Source organism: Balaenoptera ricei, chromosome 3 (genome assembly GCF_028023285.1).
Source record: "Balaenoptera ricei isolate mBalRic1 chromosome 3, mBalRic1.hap2, whole genome shotgun sequence".
NCBI lineage: Eukaryota > Metazoa > Chordata > Mammalia > Artiodactyla > Balaenopteridae > Balaenoptera > Balaenoptera ricei.
Window position 1 is genome coordinate 113199918 of NC_082641.1, and position 21578 is coordinate 113221495.

General features: G+C 48.1%; 1 protein-coding gene across 1 annotated transcript in view; it reads left to right on the top strand.

The window, feature by feature from the left end:
• Positions 1 to 19871, top strand: part of CATSPER3 (cation channel sperm associated 3) — a 39530-nt gene extending 19659 nt beyond the window's left edge. The window contains exons 3-8 of the mRNA XM_059919481.1: positions 2107 to 2346; positions 16104 to 16286; positions 16993 to 17133; positions 17499 to 17618; positions 18489 to 18646; positions 19492 to 19871. Of these exons, the coding sequence (XP_059775464.1) occupies positions 2107 to 2346; positions 16104 to 16286; positions 16993 to 17133; positions 17499 to 17618; positions 18489 to 18646; positions 19492 to 19597 (948 nt within the window). The 3' untranslated portion in view covers positions 19598 to 19871. The remainder of the gene's footprint in view (positions 1 to 2106; positions 2347 to 16103; positions 16287 to 16992; positions 17134 to 17498; positions 17619 to 18488; positions 18647 to 19491) is intronic.
• The last annotated feature ends 1707 nt before the right edge of the window (positions 19872 to 21578 follow it).

Genomic DNA, 21578 nt, shown 5'->3' on the forward strand with positions numbered 1-21578 from the left:
TACTTCCGGGATCTGTCCTCTTCTCTTCAGCTCCACACTGTCCCCCACTCCAATACAATCTAACCTCGTCTCTTGCCTGGATGATGATTCTTCTACTATCTATCACCTCCTCCCTAACTTGCCTCCCAGTTGCTATTCCTGCCAGTTCCCCCACGGTCTCTTTTCCACGGAGATCTCTTAAAAATGTAAATCAGTTCACATCACTCCCTTGCTCAAACTCCTCCAAGGCTGAGGTTAAAGTTCACAGCCCTCACCAGGCCTACAAGGCCCTCCCTACATGGCCCGCCCCTCCAACTGCATCTCCTGCTCTGCTCACCCCTTTCTGTTCTGCCACGCTGGCTTTGCTGTTCCTTTCTCCCCTTAGGGTCCTTGTACTCGCCATTGGGGAGTAATCTCCCAGTTTTTATCATGGCTCCATCCCTGGCTTTAGCAAGGCCTCCACTCAGCACCTTTTCTAAAGTAGCTGCCATGCCGGCCCCTCCGCACCCTGGCCAGCCCCTCTCTCCCCTTTGGCTGTTTCACTTTCCTTCCTGTCTGATGTTATGTATGTATTTGTCTAAACATTCATTTCCGTCTCCCCTACTAGACTGTCAGCTTCCTCGGCGTGCTGTGGTGATCTATCCTGCAGACCCTCATTCTCGTAGCCGTCGGCGTCGGGCAGATACGACACCCCAAGAGCTTCTTGGAAGCCAGGAAGCTGGTGTGGCCGTCCCAGGCTTCCCAGGCCATCCTTCCTCCCTGGCTGGGGAAGCAAGGGCCTCCTGGACTCATTTCTCTCTGGCAGGATGCCTGGTCCCCAGCCGTGGGTGTCTGCGGGGGAGAGGGGCCACAGCACAAGCTGAGGGCAGCAGCTTGGCTGGCTAACACTGAACAGGTGGCAGGGTAAATGCCTGCCCCCTCCCCTGGGCCCTTTGCAGTAATCTGGTGAAGCCACTGGGAGCCCTACTGACACCTCAGAATCACAGTGTTACCGATCAGGGATGTGAGCCTGTTGTCTGGGGGGACTGGGGGGAGGGAGTGGGTGGGCAAGCCAGTCTTCCTTCTGTCTTCCTTTCCTAACTTGGGATTTTGAGCAGGTTGGGGCGTGATTCCCTGCCACCCAGAAAACCTCGCTATTCCCTCCTTGGGCCTAGACCCAGCCTGCTGATCCGGGGTGTGTGTGTCAGTTGAGGGTGGGGTAGAGGGAGTTGCAGTGTGTGCCCTGAGGTTGACCCCGGGTTCTTCACATGGTTGTTCTTTTGGGGACTAGAGAAACTGGGGTTAGGCCAAATAGATGCCTTGGTGCTGGTTGGGGATGGGGCCTGCAGAGTCTTAGTTACTGATTTTCATTTTCAATAAGTTTAGGTTTGTTACATTGGTTTCCCAATAAAAAAAAAGTAACTTCTAAAAAAAAAAAAAATGAGACTGTCTCATTGACTGTCTCATTTCCCTGTGCCTGAAACAGTGCTTGCTTGGCATGTGGTAGATGCTTAATCAAAGCTTCCTCACTGAATGAATTCACTGATTATAAGGAAAAACTTAGATGACTCAAAAAGTACCTTTTGGTAAAATCAAAGCCACTGGAGTTGTAGATGCATGAGAAGAATTTGAATAAGATTGTTTCATAAAGTATAAAAGTGGAAAAAAAAAACCAGAATGTTCTTCAGAAGTAGATTAATTAACTGATTTTAAGTATGTGTGATAATAGAGTAAATAAAGTAGATGTGTGAGTAGTTCATCTCCTTTCCCAAAAGTCTGGGTATTCAGGTTGGCCAGAAGGCTCTTGGGATCTTCTCTTTGGAAATCCAGGTTGCCTGATGTGCACCTCCCACCGGGCCTCAATAGTCATTCTGTCCATCGGTCAGTCAGTCATTCCCAAGCTATCTGAGTCAAACCCAGCCCTAAGCTCAGGACCACAGGATAGGCAAGACACAGAAAGAGAAGGGAATCAGGCACATTGTGTCCACTGTGTGCCAGGGACTCTGCCTGGGTTTCTCTGTCTTGTGGCTGACTTAGGAGCACCCGCTCCCACCCTCGCCCCGCCAACACACACACCTGATAGGGTGGCCCAGGCAGGGGGAAGGTCTACAGCTTGGTCTGACCCTCTCACCCTTACCACCCCTTTAGGTCTCAGAGCTCATCTTTGTGTCCATCTATAGCTCCGAGTTCTGCATGAAGCTCTACGTGGACCCCATCAACTACTGGAAGGATGGCTACAACCTGCTAGATGTGATCATTATCATCATCATCTTCATCCCCTACAGTCTCCGCAAGATCAAGGGCAAGCACTACCCCTACCTCAACATCGCCGATGGCGTACAGTCCCTGCGCATTCTCAAGCTTGTCACCTATAGCCGCGGCATCCGGGTGAGTGACATGGGATGCCGTGGTTCTGGGAGTGCAGGTGATAGGGCCAGTCTGCCCATCAGCCCCTGATGGAATGATAATTCTGCTACTCTCATGCAGTGACTGAGTCCTCTTGTGTGGCAGGTTGATGTTTACCTGTGTTATCTCATTTAATCTTAAAACGATTCTAGGAAAGGTACTAGCTCCATTTTACAGATGAAGAAATTGAGACCCAAGGTCACTCAGCAGTTAGATGCTGGAGCTGAGCTTCGAAAGGTGTGTCTGACTCAAGACCATCTGATCTTTTCCTCTCTCCCATGTTGCAAAGTGACTGATTTTCTTATGGTCCAGACCCTTTGGACTACATGCCCAGGAGTCTCCAGCTTTTTGGTGGCTTCGGCCACTCACTGCTTTCCCCGAACGATTGAAAAATCTGCTGCTTCTCTTGATGGGAAGGGTCTCATGACTTGTTCAGGCAGCTCTGGAAGTGCTGCTCCTGCTGAGAGGGCAGAGGGTGGCCAGTCTTTACTTGGCTCAGAGGTTTCAGAACAAACCTCAGAGGTGCCCCAAACATGCCCTCAGGTATTCATCCTGGACATGGTGTGTTTGCCCTGGCTCTGGTCAGTACCCGTGCTTCTCCAGGAAGGGGCTGGTTTGGACCTATTCGACAAGTTAGGGTGTGTCAGCCTGTTCTGCTGAGAGGTTGCCCCTAGCCCAGCCTGGTGTCTGTCTGTCTAGGGCTTAGGTCCGACACTCAGGGAGCCCATGGGAGCCCAAGGGAGCCCCAGGCCTGAGTGGAGAATAAGCGCATGTTAAAGAGCTCCCCCTCCTGCAGACCCCGTCCATTCAGGTCTTGTTCTCATGTGGTCACGTACCTGTGTGCGTCCCCTCCCAAACAGCATGGTCCCATCCTCCTGCTCCTCTTCACGGCAAGGCTCCTGGAAGGGGTGTCTGTTCTCCCAGTCCCTCTTCCTTACCTGTCATTTGTGTCCGGGCTTCCTCCCTCCTCTCCCCAGTAACTAGCCCCTCTGAGGTTGCCAGCAACCTCCTGTCACCGCTTTCTCTTGGTTTCCCTCCAGCCTCTTAGGCATAACTTCTCAGGTGCGTGTTTTCTTTGCCTTGCCCATGAGTGTGGTTTTCTCAGGACTGTGTCCTGAGTTCTCTTCTCTTCTCACTCTATATTCTCTTTGGGTGACCTTTTGCACTTTTCAGGGGTCTTCACCTGCCCACGCCTCTTTCTTTGAACTTCAGACCTAACTGCTTCCCGGATAGCTCACATACTCCTCAAACTCAACGTGTCTAAGCTGGAAGTCTTCACTCTCCTCCCACCCCCACCCTCAAATCCCAAGACCTGGCTCCTCCTCCTGTATTTTGTCTGTTGGTGATGGGTGCCTCCTGTCAAGTCAACTGCCAAGTCATAAATTTGAGTGTCGGCTTTGAGCTCTCTCTCTCTCAAAGTCCTATAGCTTGGCCTCCTAGATAGTTCTTGGCTTGTTCACACCTTTTCACTCCAACAGCCATCATTGTTTCTCCATCACCATTCACCTTTCCATGGGTTCCTGCTATAGCTTCCCACACGACTGAGAGCCCTGGAGCAGAAATGCCTCAGCAGCTGGAGGAATCTCTAAAGTGCACCTGGAATCATGGCACCACTCCTTTTACACTTGAGAGTGACTCCCCTTGTTCGTGGGCTAGAGGCAGACCCTATAATGTGTCCCAGAAGTGGGGAAGGGAGTGTTTGAGGTGCTGGGCTATGGAGTCTATGTCAGGGAGGGATGAGAGTAAAGCAGGTGGACAGGAAAGAAGACTGGAGCTCTCTGGGAGGTGAATGCCAGGTGACGGGCACCTCGGAGTGAGGGAGTAATCAGACATTGGGGGCTGTAGCCATTTTTTCGGGTATGGGGCACCAAGGGAGCAGGGGCCTAAAGTGATTCAAGGGTCGCTGGAGATGAGGAAGTCAAGGGACGAAGAGGCCTGGGGGTTGGTGGGTGTCCACAGAGATGCTGAAGGCCCCCAGGATGACAGCAGGGTAGGGTGGAGCCGTTCCGAGATGCAACAGGGCGTGGGAAGGTGGAAGGTTGGCCCTGCCCAGAGGCAGGGCCTTTGCCCATGGAGGCTGGGGCTCCGAGGATAAAGTAGGGGATGACCTCCTGATTCAGGTGAGTGGGGGATGGGCAGCCTCCCTCTAGAGGGCTGCTGCGGAGCAATGTCCTCAGGCAAGAGACGCTTTACAGGGAAGGCCAGGAGAGAGATCACTGTGGAATGAAGGTGCCGGAGACCTGCGGGAGTCATGAGAGGAAGGTGGTGATGGTGGTGGGCTGAGGGAAAGGAAGTCCAGGGCTATACAGGGAGGAGGAAGCAGAAAGGACTGGTGGCAAGAGGGGCTTCCATCTTGGGGAGTGGGGGAAGGGTCAGTGACCCAGATTGTCCCTTGTGAGGCTGAGGGCACGAGCCGCCTGCTGAGTGCATTGTGTGGTGGCAGCCTGGTCAGAGGGGAAGGCCTGGAGGTGCCTGGGTCTTGGCGCCCGGCAGGGACAGCCCAGGGATCCAGTGAAGGGCACACAGCCCTCCCCACTGGCCAAGGCCTATCCCAGAGCTCAGCCTGGCTTGCTTGGTGACCGAAGGCCTCTGCTTGGCCTTTGGCCCATGTGGTCATGCAGACACCCATGGGCACGCAGACACAGCATGTTCATACACATACAGTCCATGTTTGACCTCAAGGTCTTTCTGTCATTAAGCAGAGCCTTGTATCCAAAAGTTGTTCCCTGGGGAACCATCAGACCCACGGGTTGTAGCTCTTCTATGGGTTTTGGGATGTCACTGGACCCCAAAAGTGACTCTGGATTACATGCCCTCTGTACACCAGCCTGGCCAGCTGGCCAGGGGAGCTGGAGGTGCCAACGGTGGGGCCTTGCACCTCTGTGCTGATTTATATTCATTGAGGTCTAGATGAGGCTCTAACAGAGCTGCAGCTCAGTGCCCAGAGCTGGCACTCTGGCACATTCTTGACTCCTGTTCCCTGATGAATTAAAATGACATTCTGCCTTCCACCTCATGGCAATAAACCTGCACCATGAGGAAATAGTTCTTTGCTGTTTTGCACACAGAGAAGCTCTGTTAGCTGGGCAACGAAGGGCCACACTGTCCTTGTTCATCTGCATTTCAGCCTGAAGAACCACCTTCAGACACTGGGCTGCAGTGAGAACATCAGCCTCGCCTCCCTCCCTGCCTGCTGCTCTTTGGGGTGCATCACTTGCCACCCATCAGAGCGGCAGGGCCCAAGTACCTGCCCTGACAAGAGGTCCTCTCCATGCCCAGAATGCCCCAAGGCCAGGAGGGCAGCTCTAGCTTGATTCAGAGCCCAGGACAGCTGAACTGGGGGCTAGGAGTTGCTTCCCCAAAGAATTTGGGAATTCAGAATCAGGCACCTACAGGGGGCCAGGCTGTAGGCCTAGAAAGTGCAGAACTTGCTCAGGGAAGGAGCTACCAGCCTATGGGGATCTGGGTAAACATCCATGGGACTAGATTTCTTTTTTTTTTTATACATCTTTATTAGAGTATAACTGCTTTACGATGTTGTGTTAGTTTCTGCTGTACAACAAAGCGAATCAGCTATATGAATAAATATATCCCCATATCCCCTCCCTCTTGAGCCTCCCTCCCACCCCTCTAGGTGGTCACAAAGCACTGAGCTGATCTCCCTATGCTATGCAGCTGCTTCCCACTAGCTAGCTATTATACATTTGGTAGTGTATATATGTCCATGCCACTCTCTCACTACATCCCAGCCTCCCTTTCCCCCACTGTGTCCTCAAGTCCATTCTCTACATCTCTGTCTTTATTCCTGCCCTGCCACTAGGTTCATCAGTACCATTTTTCTAGATTCCAAATATATGCTTTAGCATACAGTATTTGTTCTACTCTTTCTGAGTTACTTCACTCTGTATGACAGTCTCTAAGTCCATCCACCTCACTACAAATAACTCAATTTCATTCCTTTTTATGGCTGAGTAATATTCCATTGTATATATGTGCCACATCTTCTTTATCCATTCATCTGTCGATGGACATTTAGGTTGGTTCCATGTCCTGGCTATTGTAAATAGTGCTGCAATGAACATTGGGGTGCATGTGTCTTTTTGAATTATGGTTTTCTTAGGGTATATGCCCAGTAGTGGGATTGCTGGGTCATATGGTAATTCTATTTTTAGTTTTTAAAGGAACGTCCATACTGTTCTCCATAGTGGCTGTATCAATTTACATTCCCACCAACAGTGCAGGAGGGTTCCCTTTTCTCCACACCCTCTCCAGCATTTATTGTTCCTAGATTTTTTGATGATGGCCATTCTGACTGGTGTGAGGTGATACCTCATTGTAGTTTTGATTTGCATTTCTCTAATGATTAATGATGTTGAGCATCTTTTCATGTGTTTGTTGGCCACCTGTATGTCTTCTTTGGAGAAATGTCTATTTAGGTCTTCTGCCCATTTTTGCATTGGGTTGTTTGTTTTTTTGATATTGAGCTGCATGAACTGCTTGTATATTTTGGAGATTAATCCTTTGTCAGTTGCTTCGTTTCCAAATATTTTCTCCCATTCTGAGGGTTGTCTTTTTGTCTTATTTATGGTTTCCTTTGCTGTGCAAAAGCTTTTAAGTTTCATTAGGTCCCATTTGTTTATTTTTGTTTTTATTTCCATTACTCTAGGAGGTGGGTCACAAAGGATCTTGCTGTGATTTATGTAATAGAGTGTTCTGCCAATGTTTTCCCCTAAGAGTTTTATAGTGTCTGGCCTTACATTTAGGTCCTTAATTCATTTTGACTTTACTTTTGTGTATGGTGTTAGGAAGTGTTCTAATTTCATTCTTTTACATGTAGCTGTCCAGTTTTCCCGCACCACTTATTGAAGAGACTGTCTTTTCTCCACTGTATATTCTTGCCTCCTTTGTCAAAGATAAGGTGACCATATGTGCGTGAGTTTATCTCTGGGCTTTCTTTTTTTTTTTAATAGTAACTTTATTTATTTATGTATTTTTATATCTTTAATGGAGTATAATTACTTTACACTGTTGTGTTAGTTTCTGCTGCACAACAAAGTGAATCACCTATATGTATACATATACCCCCATATCCCCTCCTTCTTGAGTCTCCCTCCCACCCTCCCTATCCCACCCCTCTAGGTGGTCACAAAGCACCGAGCTGATCTCCCTGTGCTATGCGGCTGCTTCCCACTAGCCATCCACTTTACGTTTGGTAGTGTATATATGTCAATGCTACTCTCTCACTTCATCCCAGCTTCCCTTTCCCCCGCTGTGTCCTCAAGTCCATTCTCTACATCTGTGTCTTTATTCCTGCCCTGCCACTAGGTTCATCAATACCGTTTTTTAGTTCCATATATGTGCGTTAGCATACAGTATTTGTTTTTCTCTTTCTGACTTATTACTTCACTCTGTATGACAGACTCTAGGTCCATCCACCTCATTACAAATAACTCAATTTCATTCCTTTTTATGGCTGAGTAATATTCCATTGTATATATGTGCCACATCTTCTTTATCCATTCATCTGTCGATGGACATTTAGGTTGGTTCCATGTCCTGGCTATTGTAAATAGTGCTGCAATGAACACTGTGGTACATGTATCTTTCATTTTTATTTATTTTTTTAACATCTTTATTGGAGTATAATTGCTTTACAGTGGTGTGTTAGTTTCTGCTTTATAACAAAGTGAATCAGCTATACATATACATATATCCCCATATCTCCTCCCTCTTGTGTCTCCCTCCCACCCTCCCTATCCCACCCTTCTAGGTGGTCACAAAGCACCGAGCTGATCTCCCTGTGCTATGTGGCTGCTTCCCACTAGCTAGCTATTTTACGTTTGGTAGTGTATATATGTCCATGCTACTCCCTCAATTCATCCCAGCTTACCCTCCCCCCACCATGTCCTCAAGTCCATTCTCTCCGTCTGAGTCTTTATTCCTGTCCTGCCCCTAGGTTCATCAGAACCTTTTTCTTTTTTTAGATTCCATATATATGTGTTAGCATACGGTATTTGTTTTTCTCTTTCTGACTTACTTCACTCTGTATGACAGACTCTAGGTCCATCCACCTCACTACAAATAACTCAATTTCGTTTCTTTTTATGGCTGAGTAATATTCCATTGTATATATGTGCCACATCTTTTTTATCCATTCATCTGTCGATGGACACTTAGGTTGCTTCCATGTCCTGGTTATTGTAAATAGAGCTGCAATGAACATTGTGGTACATGACTCTGTTTGAAATATGGTTTTCTCAGGGTATATGCCCAGTAGTGGGATTGCTGGGTCATATGGTAGTTCTATTTTTAGTTTTTTTAAAAATTTTGCTTTATTTATTTTTTTTTATACAGCAGGTTCTTATTAGTTATGTTTTATATATATTAGTTTATATATGTCAATCCCAATCTCCCAATTCATCCCACCACCACCGCCCCCCCCATTTTCCCCCCTTGGTGTCCATACATTTGTTCTCTACATCTGTGTCTCTATCTGCCTTGCAAACTGGTGAATCTATACCATTTTTCTAGATTCCACATATATGCATTAATATACAATATTTGTTTTTCTCTTTGTGACTTACTTCACTCTGTATGACAGTCTCTAGGTCCATCCACATCTCTACAAATGACCCAGTTTCATTCCTTTCTATGACTGAGTAATATTCCATTGTATATATGTACCACATCTTCTTTATCCATTCGTCTGTCGATGGGCATTTAGGTGGCTTCCATGACCTGGCTATTGTAAATAGTGCTGCAATGAACATTGGGGTGCATGTGACTTTTTGAATTATGGTTTTCTTAGGGTATATGCCCAGTAGTGGGATTGCTGGGTCATATGGTAGTTCTATTTTTAGTTTTTAAAGGAACCTCCATACTATTCTCCATAGTGGCTGTACCAATTTACATTCCCACCAACAGTGCAAGAGGGTTCCCTTTTCTCCACACCCTCTCCAGCATTTGTTGTTTGTAGATTTTATGATGATGCCCATTCTGACTGGTGTGAGGTGATACCTCATTGTAGTTTTGATTTGCATTTCTCTAATAAGTAGTGATGTTGAGCGGCTTTTCATGTGCCTCTTGGCCATCTGTATGTCTTCTTTGGAGAGATGTCTATTTAGGTCTTCTGCCCACTTTTTGATTGGGTTGGTTTTTTTTTTTAATATTGAGCTGCATGAGCTGTTTATATATTTTAGAGATTAATCTTTTGTCCGTTGATTCATTTGCAAATATTTTCTCCCATTCTGAGGGTTGTCTTTTCGTCTTGTTTATAGTTTCCTTTGCTGTGCAAAAGCTTTTAAGTTTCATTAGGTCCCATTTGTTTACTTTTGTTTTTATTTCCATTGCTCTAGAGGTGGGTCAAAAAAAGATCTTGCTGTGATTTATGTCAAAGAGTGTTCTTCCTATGTTTTCCTCTAAGAGTTTTATAATGCCCAGTCTTACATTTATGTCTTTAATCCATTTGAGTTTATTTTTGTGCATGGTGTTAGAGAGTGTTCTAATTTCACTCTTTTACATGTAGCTGTCCAGTTTTCCCAGCACCACTTATTGAAGAGAGTGTCTTTTCTCCATTGTATATCCTTTCCTCCTTGTCATAGATTAGTTGACCATAGGTATGTGGGTTTATCTCTGGGCTTTCTATCCTATTCCATTGATCTATATTTCTGTTTTTGTGCCAGTACCATATTGTCTTGATTACTGTAGCTTTGTAGTATAGTCTGAAATCAGGGAGTCTGATTCTTCCAGTTCCGTTTTTTTTTCCCCTCAAGATTGTTTTGGCTGTTCGGGATGTTTTGTGTCTCCATACAAATTTTAAGATTTTTTTTCTGGTTCTGTAAAAAATGCCATGGGTGATTTGATAGGGATTGCATTAAATCTGTAGATTGGGTATTATAGTCATTTTCACAATATTGATTCTTCCAATCTAAGAACATGGTATATCTCTCCATCTGTTTGTGTCATTTTTGATTTCTTTCATCAGTGTCTTATAGGTTTCTGAGTACAGGTCTTTTACCTCCTTAGGTAGGTTTTTTCCTAGATATTTTATTCTTTTTGTTGCAATGGTGAATGGGTTGTTTCCTTAATTTCTCTTTCTGATCTTTCGTTGTCAGTGTATAGGAATGCCAGAGATTTCTGTGCATTAATTTTGTATCCTGCAACTTTACCAAATTCATTGATTAGCTCTAGTAGTTTTCTGGTGTCTTTGTTAGGATTCTCTATGTATAGTATCATGTCATCTGCAAACAGTGACAGTTTTACTTCTTCTTTTCCAATTTGTATTCCTTTTACTGCTTTTTCTTCTCTGATTGCCGTGGCTAGGACTTCCAAACTATGTTGAATAATAGTGGTGAGAGTGGACATCCTTCTCTTTTCCTGATCTTAGAGGAAATGCTTTCAGTTTTTCACCATTGAGAATGATATTTGCTGTGGGTTTGTCGTATATGGCCTTTCTTATGTTGAGATAGGTTCCCTCTATGCCCACTTTTTGGAGAGTTTTTATCATAAATGGGTGTTGAATTTTGTCAAAAGCTTTTTCTGCATCTATTGAGATGATCATATGATTTTTATTCTTCAATTTGTTAATATGGTGTATCACATTGATTGACTTGCATATATTGAAGAATCCTTGCATCTCTGGGATAAATCCCACTTGATCATGGTGTATGATCGTTTTAATGTATTGTTGGATTCTGTTTGCTAGTATTTTATTGAGGATTTTTGCATCTATATTCATCAGTGATATTGGTCTTTAATTTTCTTTTTTTGTAGTGTCTCTGTCTGGTTTTGGTATCAGGGTGATGGTGACCTCATAGAATGAGTTTGGGAGTGTTCCTCCCTCTGCTATGTTTTGGAAGAGTTTTAGAAGGATATGTGTTAGCTCGTCTCTAAATGCTTGATAGAATTCACCTGTGAAGCCATCTGGCCCTGGGCTTTTGTTTGTTGGAGGATTTTTAATCACAGTTTCAATTTCAGTGCTCATGATTGGTCTGTTCATATTTTCTATTTCTTCCTGATTCAGTCTTGGAAGGTTGTACTTTTCTAAGAATTTGTCCATTTCTTCCAGGTTGTCCATTTTACTGGCATATAGTTGCTTATAGTAGTCTCTCATGTTCCTTTGTATTTCTGCAGTGTCAGTTGTTACTTCTTTTTCATTTCTAATTCTTTTGACTTGAGTCTTCTCTCTTTTTTTCCTGATGAGTCTGGCTAATGGTTTATCCATTTTGTTTATCTTCCAAAGAACCAGCTTTTAGTTTTATTAATCTTTACTATTGTTTCCTTCATTTCTTTTTCATTTATTTCTGATCTGATCTCTTTGATTTCTTTCCTTCTGCTAGCTTTGGGTTTTTTTTTTTGTTCTTCTTTCTCTAATTGCTTTAGGTGTAAGGTTATGTTGTTTATTTGAGATTTTTCTTGTTTCTTTTTCTTTCCTTTTTTTTTTGGCTCCGTTGGGTCTTCGTTGCTGCATGTGGGCTTTCTCTAGTTGCGGTGAGCAGGGGCTACTCTTCATTGCCGTGCACGGGCTTCTCATGGCAGTGGCTTCTCTTGTTGTGGAGCATGGGCTGTATCTAGGTACACGGGCTTCAGTAGTTGTGGCACGAGGGCTTAGTAGTTGTGGCTTCCGTGGCACAGGGACTTAGTTGCTCCGTGGCATGTGGGATCTTCCCGGACCAGGGATTGAACTCGTGTCCCCTGCATTGGCAGGCACATTCTTAACCACTGTGCCACCAGGGAAGTCCCTCTTGTTTCTTGAGGTAGGATTGTATTGCTGTCAACTTCCCTCTTAGAACTGCTTTTGCTGCATCCCATAGGTTTTGAGTCATTGTGTTTTCATTGTCATTTGTTTCTAGGTAGTTTTTGATTTCCTGTTTGATTTCTTCAGTGATCTCTTGGTTATTTAGTAGCGTGCTGTTTAACCTCCATGTGTTTGTATTTTTTACAGTTTTTTTCCCTGTAATTGATATCTAGTCTCATAGCGTTGTGGTTGGAAAAGATGCTTGATACAATTTCAATTTTCTTAAATTTACCAAGGCTTGATTTGTGACCCAAGATGTGATCTATCCTGGAGAACGTTCCATGTGCACTTGAGAAGAAAGTGTATTCTATTGTTTCTGGATGGAATGTCCTATAAATATCAGTTAAGTCCATCTGATCTAATGTGTCATTTAAAGCTTTTGTTTCCTTATTTATTTTCTGTTTGGATGATCTGTCTATTGGTGTAAGTGGGGTGTTGAAGTCCCCTGCTATTATTGTGTTACTGTTGATTTCCACTTTTATGGCTCTTAGCATTTGCCTTATGTATTGAGGTGCTCCTATGTTGGGTGCATAAAGATTTACAATTGTTATATCTTCTTCTTGGATTGATCCCTTGATCATTATGTAGTGTCCTTCCTTGTCTCTTGTAAGAGTGTTTTTTTTAAAGTCTATTTTGTCTGATATGAGTATTGCTACTCCAGCTTTCTTTTGATTTCCATTTGTATGGAATATCTTTTTCCATCCCCTCACTTTCAGTCTGTATGTGTCCCTTGGTCTGAAGTGGGTCTTTTGTAGACAGCATATAAACGGGTCTTGTTTTTGTATCCATTCAGCCAGTCTGTGTGTTTTGGTTGGAGCATTTAGTCCATTCACATTTAAGGTAATTATCGATATGTATGTCCCTATTACCAATTTCTTAACTGTTTCAAGTTTGTTTTTGTAGGTCCTTTTCTTCTCTTGTGTTTCCTGCTTAGAGAAGTTCCTTTAGCGTTTGCCGTAGAGCTGGTTTTGTGGTGCTGAATTCTCTTAGCTTTTGCTTGTCTGTAAAGGTTTTAATTTCTCCGTCGAATCTGAATGAGATCCTTGCTGGGTAGAGTAATCTTGGTTGTAGGTTTCTCCCCTTCATCATTTTAAATATATCCTGCCATTCCCTTCTGGCCTGCAGAGTTTCTGCTGAAAAATCATCTGATAACCTTATGGGGATTCCCTTGTATGTTATCTGCTGCTTTTCCCTTGCTGCTTTAATATTTTTTCTTTGTATTTAATTTTTGACAGTTTGATTAATATGTGTCTCAGCGTGTTTCTCCTTGGGTTTATCCTGTAAGGGACTCTCTGTGCTTCCTGGATTTGATTGACTCTTTCCTTTCCCATGTTAGGGAAGTTTTCGACTATAATCACTTCAAATATTTTCTCAGACCCTTTCTTTTTCTCTTCTTCTTCTTGGACCCCTATACTTCGAATGTTGGTGCATTTAATGTTGTCCCAGAGGTCTCTGAGACTGTCCTCAATTCTTTTCATTCTTTTTTCTTTATTCTGCCCCATGGCAGTTATTTCCACCATTTTATCTTCCAGCTCACTTATCCGTTCTTCTATCTCAGTTATTCTGCTATTGATTCCTTCTAGAGTATTTTTAATTTCTGTTATTGTGTTGTTCATCACTGTTTGTTTGCTCTTTAGTTCTTCTAGCTCCTTGTTAAACATTTATTGTATTTTCTCCATTCTATTTCCAAGACTTTGGATCATCTTTACTATCATTACTCTGAATTCTTTTTCAGATAGACTGCCTGTCTCCTCTTCATTTGTTTGGTCTTGTGGGTTTTTACCTTGCTCTTCATCTGCTGCATATTTCTCTGTCTTCTCATTTTGTTTAACTTACTGTGTTTGGAGTATCCTTTATGCAGGCTGCAGGATCATAGTTCCTCTTACTTCTGTTGTCTGCCCCCAGTGGGTGAGGTTGGTCCAGTGACTTGTGTAGGCTTCCTGGTGGGGGCGACTGGTGCCTGTATTCTGGTGGGTGGGGCTGTATCTTGTCCCTCTGATGGACAGTGCTGCACCTGGTGGTGTGTTTTGGGGTGTCTGTGAGCTTAGTATGACTTTAGGCTGCCTGACTGCTAATGGGTGGGGTTGTGTTCCTGTCTTGCCAGTTGTTTGGCATGAGGCGTCCAGCACTGGAACTTGCTGGCCCTTGGATGGAGTCGGGTCTTAGTGTTGGGGTGGAGACCTCTTGGAGAGTTCTCACCAATTAATATTCCACGGGGCTGGGAGTTCTCTGGTGGTCCAACATCCTGGACTCGGCTCTCCCACCTTGGAGGCTCATTCCTGGGACTAGATTTCTGAACCTTCTAGACTGCAGAATAATGGGGCCTGTCTGGATGTTGCTTGAAGAACATGGCCAAGACCAACAGTCAGGAGTCAGTCCCACACAGGCTTCTGGAGAGCGTGACTTTTTCTGCACAGCTGTTTCCGAGGCTGCTTGGCTTTGACCTCAGGTGGCACTGGGCCTGTGCACTAGCCTGGAAGTGGGAGACCCAGCCGGGGCCTCTCCCTCATCCTTCCAAGGTACCTCAGGTTCTTCCACGTGGCCCTGCCCCTCCCCATCCTGAAGACCTCACCTGCAGACTGCGTCCCATTGCAGCATTTTTCATGAGTTCTTACCTCTTCAGTCTTAGCAGTCTTGGGAAAGAAGTTCTGTCTCTCTTGCAGGATTGGAGGCAATTTTTTACAGCTCAGTTCTTTTGGAATTAATCCCTAAACACTGATTTTTCTTCCCCCAAGGAGGGGAGGGGGGGCGTCGGGTGTGCATTCACCCCTGCAGGCAGCTGCCAAAGTGGTCCACATACAGGGCAGCCCCAGTGCTCCTGGGTTGTCTCTCTGTTTTGCACTTTACCCCAGACTGTCAAAACTTCACTGTCCTGTGTCCCAGCTCCACCAGTACCTCCTTTCCTACTGCTAAGTCAATAAATAGTATCTTGTATCAGCTCGGTGCTTTGTGACCACCTAGAGGGGTGGGATGGGGAGGGTGGGAGGGAGGGAGATGCAAGAGGGAAGAGAAATGGGAACATATTGTATATGTATAACTGATTCACTTTGTTATAAAGCAGAAGCTAACACACCATTGTAAGGCAATTATACTTCAATAAAGATGTTTAAAAAAAAAAATAAATAAATAAATAAATAAATAGTATCTTGGCTTTGAAAGAGGGGCTTTTGTGGTTGACTGTGGTGGCACAAGGCAAGGGGCTGGAGAATGTGTTCCAGCTCTGCCGTTCTATCGGAGTGTGACTGTGACCAAGGCATTTTGCTTCTTTGAGCCTCTGATCCTGCATCTTGAAATGGGAACATCTTCCTACCTTGACATGGTATCTGTGACAGTATCAAGGTAGCTGAACATGTATATGCAAGACTCCAGGGCGTGGAGAATGAACGATGAGGCATGGGAGATAAGGCAAACACCCATCTCATGGGGGAAGACTGAGGTCACAAGATGGAGACCTGCCTGTGAAATAGGGCCCAGAAAAATTGAGAAGTCCTATTCCTCTCAGCCTTCTTCATTCCCACTCCCAGGGTAGTTCCCGTACTCCTCCTCGGCCTGGAAGAGCATTCAGGGCTGGCCCTCAGCTGAGGAGCAGGGCAGGACACCTTAGGATGACCACAAAGGCAGGCTGGGGTTCACGTGGAGTGCTTAGTGGTGCTGATGGGGAGACTACACGAGACCTGGGGCACCATGGGCGATCCACCCATGGGTAACTGAGCGTGGAGGCCAGGCATTGGTGAACCACTGTTAGGTTGGTCCAGCCCTCAGTCTGGGCACAGTTCCCATTCATTCACTCATTCATTCATCCAACCATTTATGGAGCATCTGCCATGTGCCAGGCAAGGCACTGGATGCTGGGGCAGCTGGTGTTGGGACAGGCTGGACCTCTGTCCTCTGAGTCCAACCCAGCCTTGCAGCCTGGCCTAGCCCCAGTGCCTCTGCCTTGCAGACGCTCATCACCGCTGTGGGGCAGACAGCCTACACCGTGGCCTCTGTGCTCATCCTGCTCTTCGTCCTGATGTACATCTTCGCTGTCCTGGGCTTCTGCCTATTTGGAGTTCCAGAGAGGGCTGACCTGAATAACTGGGGGAACCTGGCTATGGCCTTCTTTACCCTCTTCAGCTTGGCCACGGTACCGTGTTTGGGAACAGTGGTAGGGGCAGGGGCTTGAGAAGGGACTGGCAGCTGGTGTGAGCGTGTGGACCTGCTGGGCCTCCCTTGGAGCCTTTCCCATGTTCAGACACTTAGCTGGGCTGAGGAAGCTGGGGGCTGGCCTCCTAGGACTAAGGATAGGCCAGTGCCCTGGCCAGGAGTTCATCACTATCTCTAATCTTGTGACTCCCTAGAGCATTCTTATTTGTCCCACGGGGGTGTAAAACTTTCAAAAAGTTTTCAAAAGATAATTCATTCAGATTAAGTTTAATTTAGAAGGGAAACCCATGTCACATAGCCTTTTTGGGAACAGGCTGTCACAAATCCACCCAGAAGAAGCCTGCAAAGCCCAAGTCTCAAAGTCTAGATTCTGCTGGACTCTGGAAAGATTGGGGTCTTTCCAAAGGAGGGCCTGGCAGAGAAGCATTGTCTTTTGGGGAAGGATGGAAGGCCTTTTGGAGGAGAGCCCTTAGGGTACCTTGATCAGAAGTGTCCCCACCCAGTGGTGCCATGCAGCTCCAGGCCAGCATGTATGCCCTGGAGTCAGAGGATTAGGGGGTGTTGCAGGGCTGATGTGGAAGGAAGCCGGCCTGCTCCTCGGTGGGGCTGGGGCTCCCCACGGTAGGTGAGAGGAGGCCTGCCGCTCTGGGCCTCGGCGCTCAGCATACTCTGCCTTGCCTGAGCAGGTCGATGGCTGGACAGACCTGCAGCAGCAGCTGGATGCCCGGAATTTTATTCTGAGCCGTTCGTTCACCATCATCTTCATCTTGCTTGCCTCCTTCGTCTTCCTTAGCATGTTCGTGGGTGTGATGATCATTCACACTCAGGTGAGGTGGTGCTTGTAAGGATGGGGGAGTGGTAAGTGTGGCAGGTGGATGGGCCAAGTCTCAAGGGAGGACACTGAACTATCTCCCTCCCGAAGTGGAGGGGGGGTGACCAGGTGCGTGCCTCTCTACCCCACCCTGACTCTTTTCCCTGAGCCCTGCATTTTCCCTCGCTCATGATAGTGGCCTGCAGGATAGGTGCTTGGGAAGTCACTGCAGCTACAGTTGGCAGCTTGAGCTGGGGGCTGGCCTGTGAGGGAATCCTCCTGCTGAGGGGCCTGAGCAGCAGCGGGAGACTGGGGAAGAAGGAAGACGGGAGTGGTGCGCACTGAGAGCCCACATCTTACCTCCATCCTCCCACCCTCTAGGACTCTGTCAAAAAGTTTGAGCGGGAGCTGATGCTAGAGAGACACATGACACTCATGGAAGAGAAGCATGTGATTTTGAAGCGGCAACAGGAGGAGGTCAGCAAGCTGATGCAGACACAGGTAGGTGGTCTCCACGGGCCGGCGGACAAACAGAGGGACAGTCAGGGCTGAAGGAATGGTCAGGAAGATGGGCCTTGGGGCCTGCGTGGAGGGCGGGTGGCCTTAGGCATCTGTGGCATTTGGTAAGTCAGCTACTCACCCCCCCTGTACTTTTCAGAGTCAGATGTTATTCTCTGCATTTTTGTATTTCTCTGGACCTCTTCAAGTGTTGAGTGTTGTGATTATAATATTTCCCTCCTTCATGGGCAAAACTCCATTGTTGGGCCTTTTGCCTGGAGCTCTCTTGTTCCTGAGGACTCGCTGGGCGCCAGGCAGGCTTGGTCCCCGTCCGCTGAGTGGGCGAAGCCACGGAGGCCCTGACAGGTGTTACTAACCTCAGTTTTTCTAAACTGGAACAAGAATGAGCACAGTGGGCTGGAGATTTTCTGTCAAGCATGATGCAACTGTGAGGGGCTGGAGGAGAGTCCTCTCTTTTCAGCCGAAGTGCTCTGAGCTGCCGGGGTGCTCGGCCGGGTCCTGAACAGCATGCTGCCCCTTTCTCCCCCAAGTGGCCGGTGCCTCCCTCCTCAGCCTCCTCTCTGAGGTGGAGACACCCGCCTGTCTTGGTGTGCCCCAGGTTTGTCCAGAACAGGGTGAAATGCTGAGCCACGCTCCGGCTCTCACCGATTCCGTCCCGTGTCACCTGTCCTCACGTCAGGGATGGTGGCTCACCAGGTGACCTCAGTTGGGGGGCCCAGGCCCAGAAGGGGTTGGGGTGAACTGTGATTGGACTCAGGCCTCTGCCTGGGCCCCACATGGAGGGTCCCCAGGTCCCTGTGCAGTCCGGTCACCACCTCCTCATCCTTGCTCTCTTTATGCTTCCCTCTCCAGAAGAACGTTGACCACAAAAGTTTCACTGAGCTGGTGGAGAAGTTTAAGAAGACCCTGCGGCACACTGACCCCATGGTCTTGGATGATTTTGGCACGAGCCTACCCTTCATTGATGTCTACTTGTCCACTCTGGACAACCAGGATGCTACCATCTACAAGTCAGTCCCAGCCCCGCTGACCCTGGCCCCAGGCCCAGGGGGGCAATGGCTGATGTGCAGGGTGGGTAGGGCGAGGCCCTTCCTGGCGGTGCGCAGGGGCTGGGCTGCTGTGCGGACGGGCCTGTGGCTGGGGGAGGCTCTGCCCACTGGCCCTCCCCAGCCCACCCTGACCTGTTTTTAAATACTGGCTCCTCTGACTCTCCAAGACCCTCCTCACCAAGCACTTTTCGGAGGGCCGAGAGAACACCGCTGGCTGGCAAGTCAGAAGCTGCAGCTCCTGGCTTGGTGCTGTGTGACTCTGGCAAAATCTTTGTCCCTTTCCTACCTGGCACAGGAGGGGCTGACTCTATGGAAGCAATGTGTGTGAAGCTCTGAGCTTGGCCTGGCCCAGGGCTGTGCTCAGTGTGAGTTAGCTGGGGTCATTCTGGCCATTACTTGCAGGAAGGGGAGGAGCACGATTAGCCTGGTTTCTCAACAAAAGCTGCCTTGAGGGCTTCGTAGACAGGAGGAACTAAAAGGAGGGCATCTAGGAATGCCCAGTGTTGGCCCAAGCGTGGATCAGGCAGCGTCTGGGCACCTCCACGTGCTCACCTCACTCCGAGCCCAGGAGTCTGTTGCCTCCCACCTGACACATGTGGTGAAATGACTTTACTCCTGGGGCCACAGGTAGGGTGGCACAGCCAGGCTTCCAGCCCAGCCCTATGTGGCTCCGAAGTCCTTGCTCTTCCCTGACCCCACACCTACCAGGAGTGATGAACGTGCAGGTGCGAGAGTGCCGTGGGCAGGGCCAGGGTGGCATGGACCCCCTTCGTGAGCTCAGGCCTCCTCTCCGCCTCCATTTCCAGGCTTCAGGAGCTGTACTACGAGATCGTGCACGTGCTGAGCCTGATGCTTGAAGACTTGCCCCAGAAGAAGCAGTCCCAGTCCTTGGAGAAGGTCGAGGAGAAGTAGCTGGATGTGGGCACCCAGGCACTGAGGGCCTCGCAGGCTGTGACACCCTGTCCCGCCAATTAAACACAGGTTTTCTGAGTTGGCCTCTTCACGGCTGCTGTGATCATGGCATTTCTCCACCTTTGGGAACTGGGCCTGAGTAGATGCCCATGAAGTCTGATTACCCCCTCACGTGACACAGCCAGACCTTGGAAGTAGGGAGTGGGGAGAGAGAGGCTCAAGGCCCACCCTGACCAGAAGACACACCTAGGGTCCACACTGGCTCTCTCCTCCTTTGACCTCAGCATCAAGGACCCACCGGGTTCCTGGGAAGGCCACCTGAGGACCCCGGACCAAGAAGGGCTTCCAGCGGCCCCATAAGAGTGCGTGGCTCCTTTGAGCTGGTGTGGCCCTGTGATCCTGGAAGCTCTGCTGCGCTCATCTTTGTGGGCGTGCCCACACCTGGCAGAGCTACAGCTCTCTCTGTGCACCCAGAGCCCTGGAGGCCCCTCTTTGGAGTTCTACTCTGCTTCTCCCAGGCTCGCAGTGATGGTGGTACCCCAGGGGTGCAGCCGTGACTGGAAGGATACTGTTGTGTGGCATGCAGCTCAGGGGGGCACCTCATGCAGGGGCCACAGGAGTGGCAGCATTGGGCGCTTTGGGCTGCTCCCTCCCCTTAAGTTAGTTAGAACTCTTTACTCGAAAGGTGCCATTTTCTGTGTCATCCCTGGCCAAATGACTGCCACATTTGGCAAGGTCCTGGCACCACCCCAGTCCAGCCATCATGGAGCCATCTGAAGGCCCAGGTGGGGCAGGGTGGCTGGCACCCGTTGCTCCCGACTGGCCAGACCAGAGGCCCGGCAGTGCCCCCTCTGCTCCCATTTCTGGGGAGTGTTCTTGAGGCCTGTCACCTTGGTGGTGCCCTATTCTTAGAGGAGAAATGAGTTCTGGGGTGGGACTCCAGCTGGGGTGGGAAACCAGCATCTGTAGCTGGGTGCCCAGGCCCACCCTGGGGAGTCAGTTCAGTAGAAAACACGTAGAATTGAGAATGGCTGGACAAGGGTCCCATGGGGGCCCCGTGGTCTCCAGGCCTGGATGATGGCACCCCTGAAGCCAGAGGACAAGGGCTGGTGGAAGCTGTTACTCATGGTTTCATTCACCCGACTACTATTTCCTGAGCTGTGCAGGGTGCTGGGGGTTCTGTGACGAGAAAGCCACAGTCTCGTCCTGGCCCTCTTGGTGCCCACGGTTATCTAGGGGAGACAGTCATCCGGCCAGAACAGAGGAGAGAAAATTTCCCTGAGGAAGTGACAATAATTGTTTGAATGCAGAGAGCATGTGTCTTGTAAGATACTCAGATCATTTCCATTTGCAGATGATCACACTCAGGACCAAACTGAGAACTGTGTGAAACGGTGCCCAGAAGGATTGCTCTGGAGCGTGAGACCCATCGCCATGCAGTGGGGGAGCCCTCTGAGGGCAGGGCGTCAGGCCTCGCTCCTTCCTCGGGTGGAGAGAACTTTGTGCCAGTGCCCTGGGAGATGGCCCTGAAGTAAGCGGGGTGTACACCCAGTACCTAACTGTGAAGGGGGTGACTCTTGGCTGGGGGCTTCCGGGGGGACTCTGATGGGTGCAGCCCAGTCAGCCCAGGATGCAGGCCTCAGGCAGTGGCTCCGATTCAGGGCTGGGATAAAGCAGACGTTGCCAACTGCCCACACTGGATGTGCCAGTGTTGCATGGGGGAATGCGGAAACACCTCCACCTCCGCCTGCTGTCACTAGGAATCGTGGGAATTGCCCTAGGCCTCTGGGAGTGAACAAAAGATTTAAAAATTTCTGCAGGGGGGCAAGTTAGTGAGTGCCATGGTTTTAGAGTCAGGAGACTTGGATTCCTTAATCAGGTGACCTCGGGCAAGGTGTCTGGTCTTTTGAAACCTCAGCTATTTCGTCTGAGAAATGGGCTGATAAAACTGATAAAACTGTTCAGCTATAAAGATCAAATA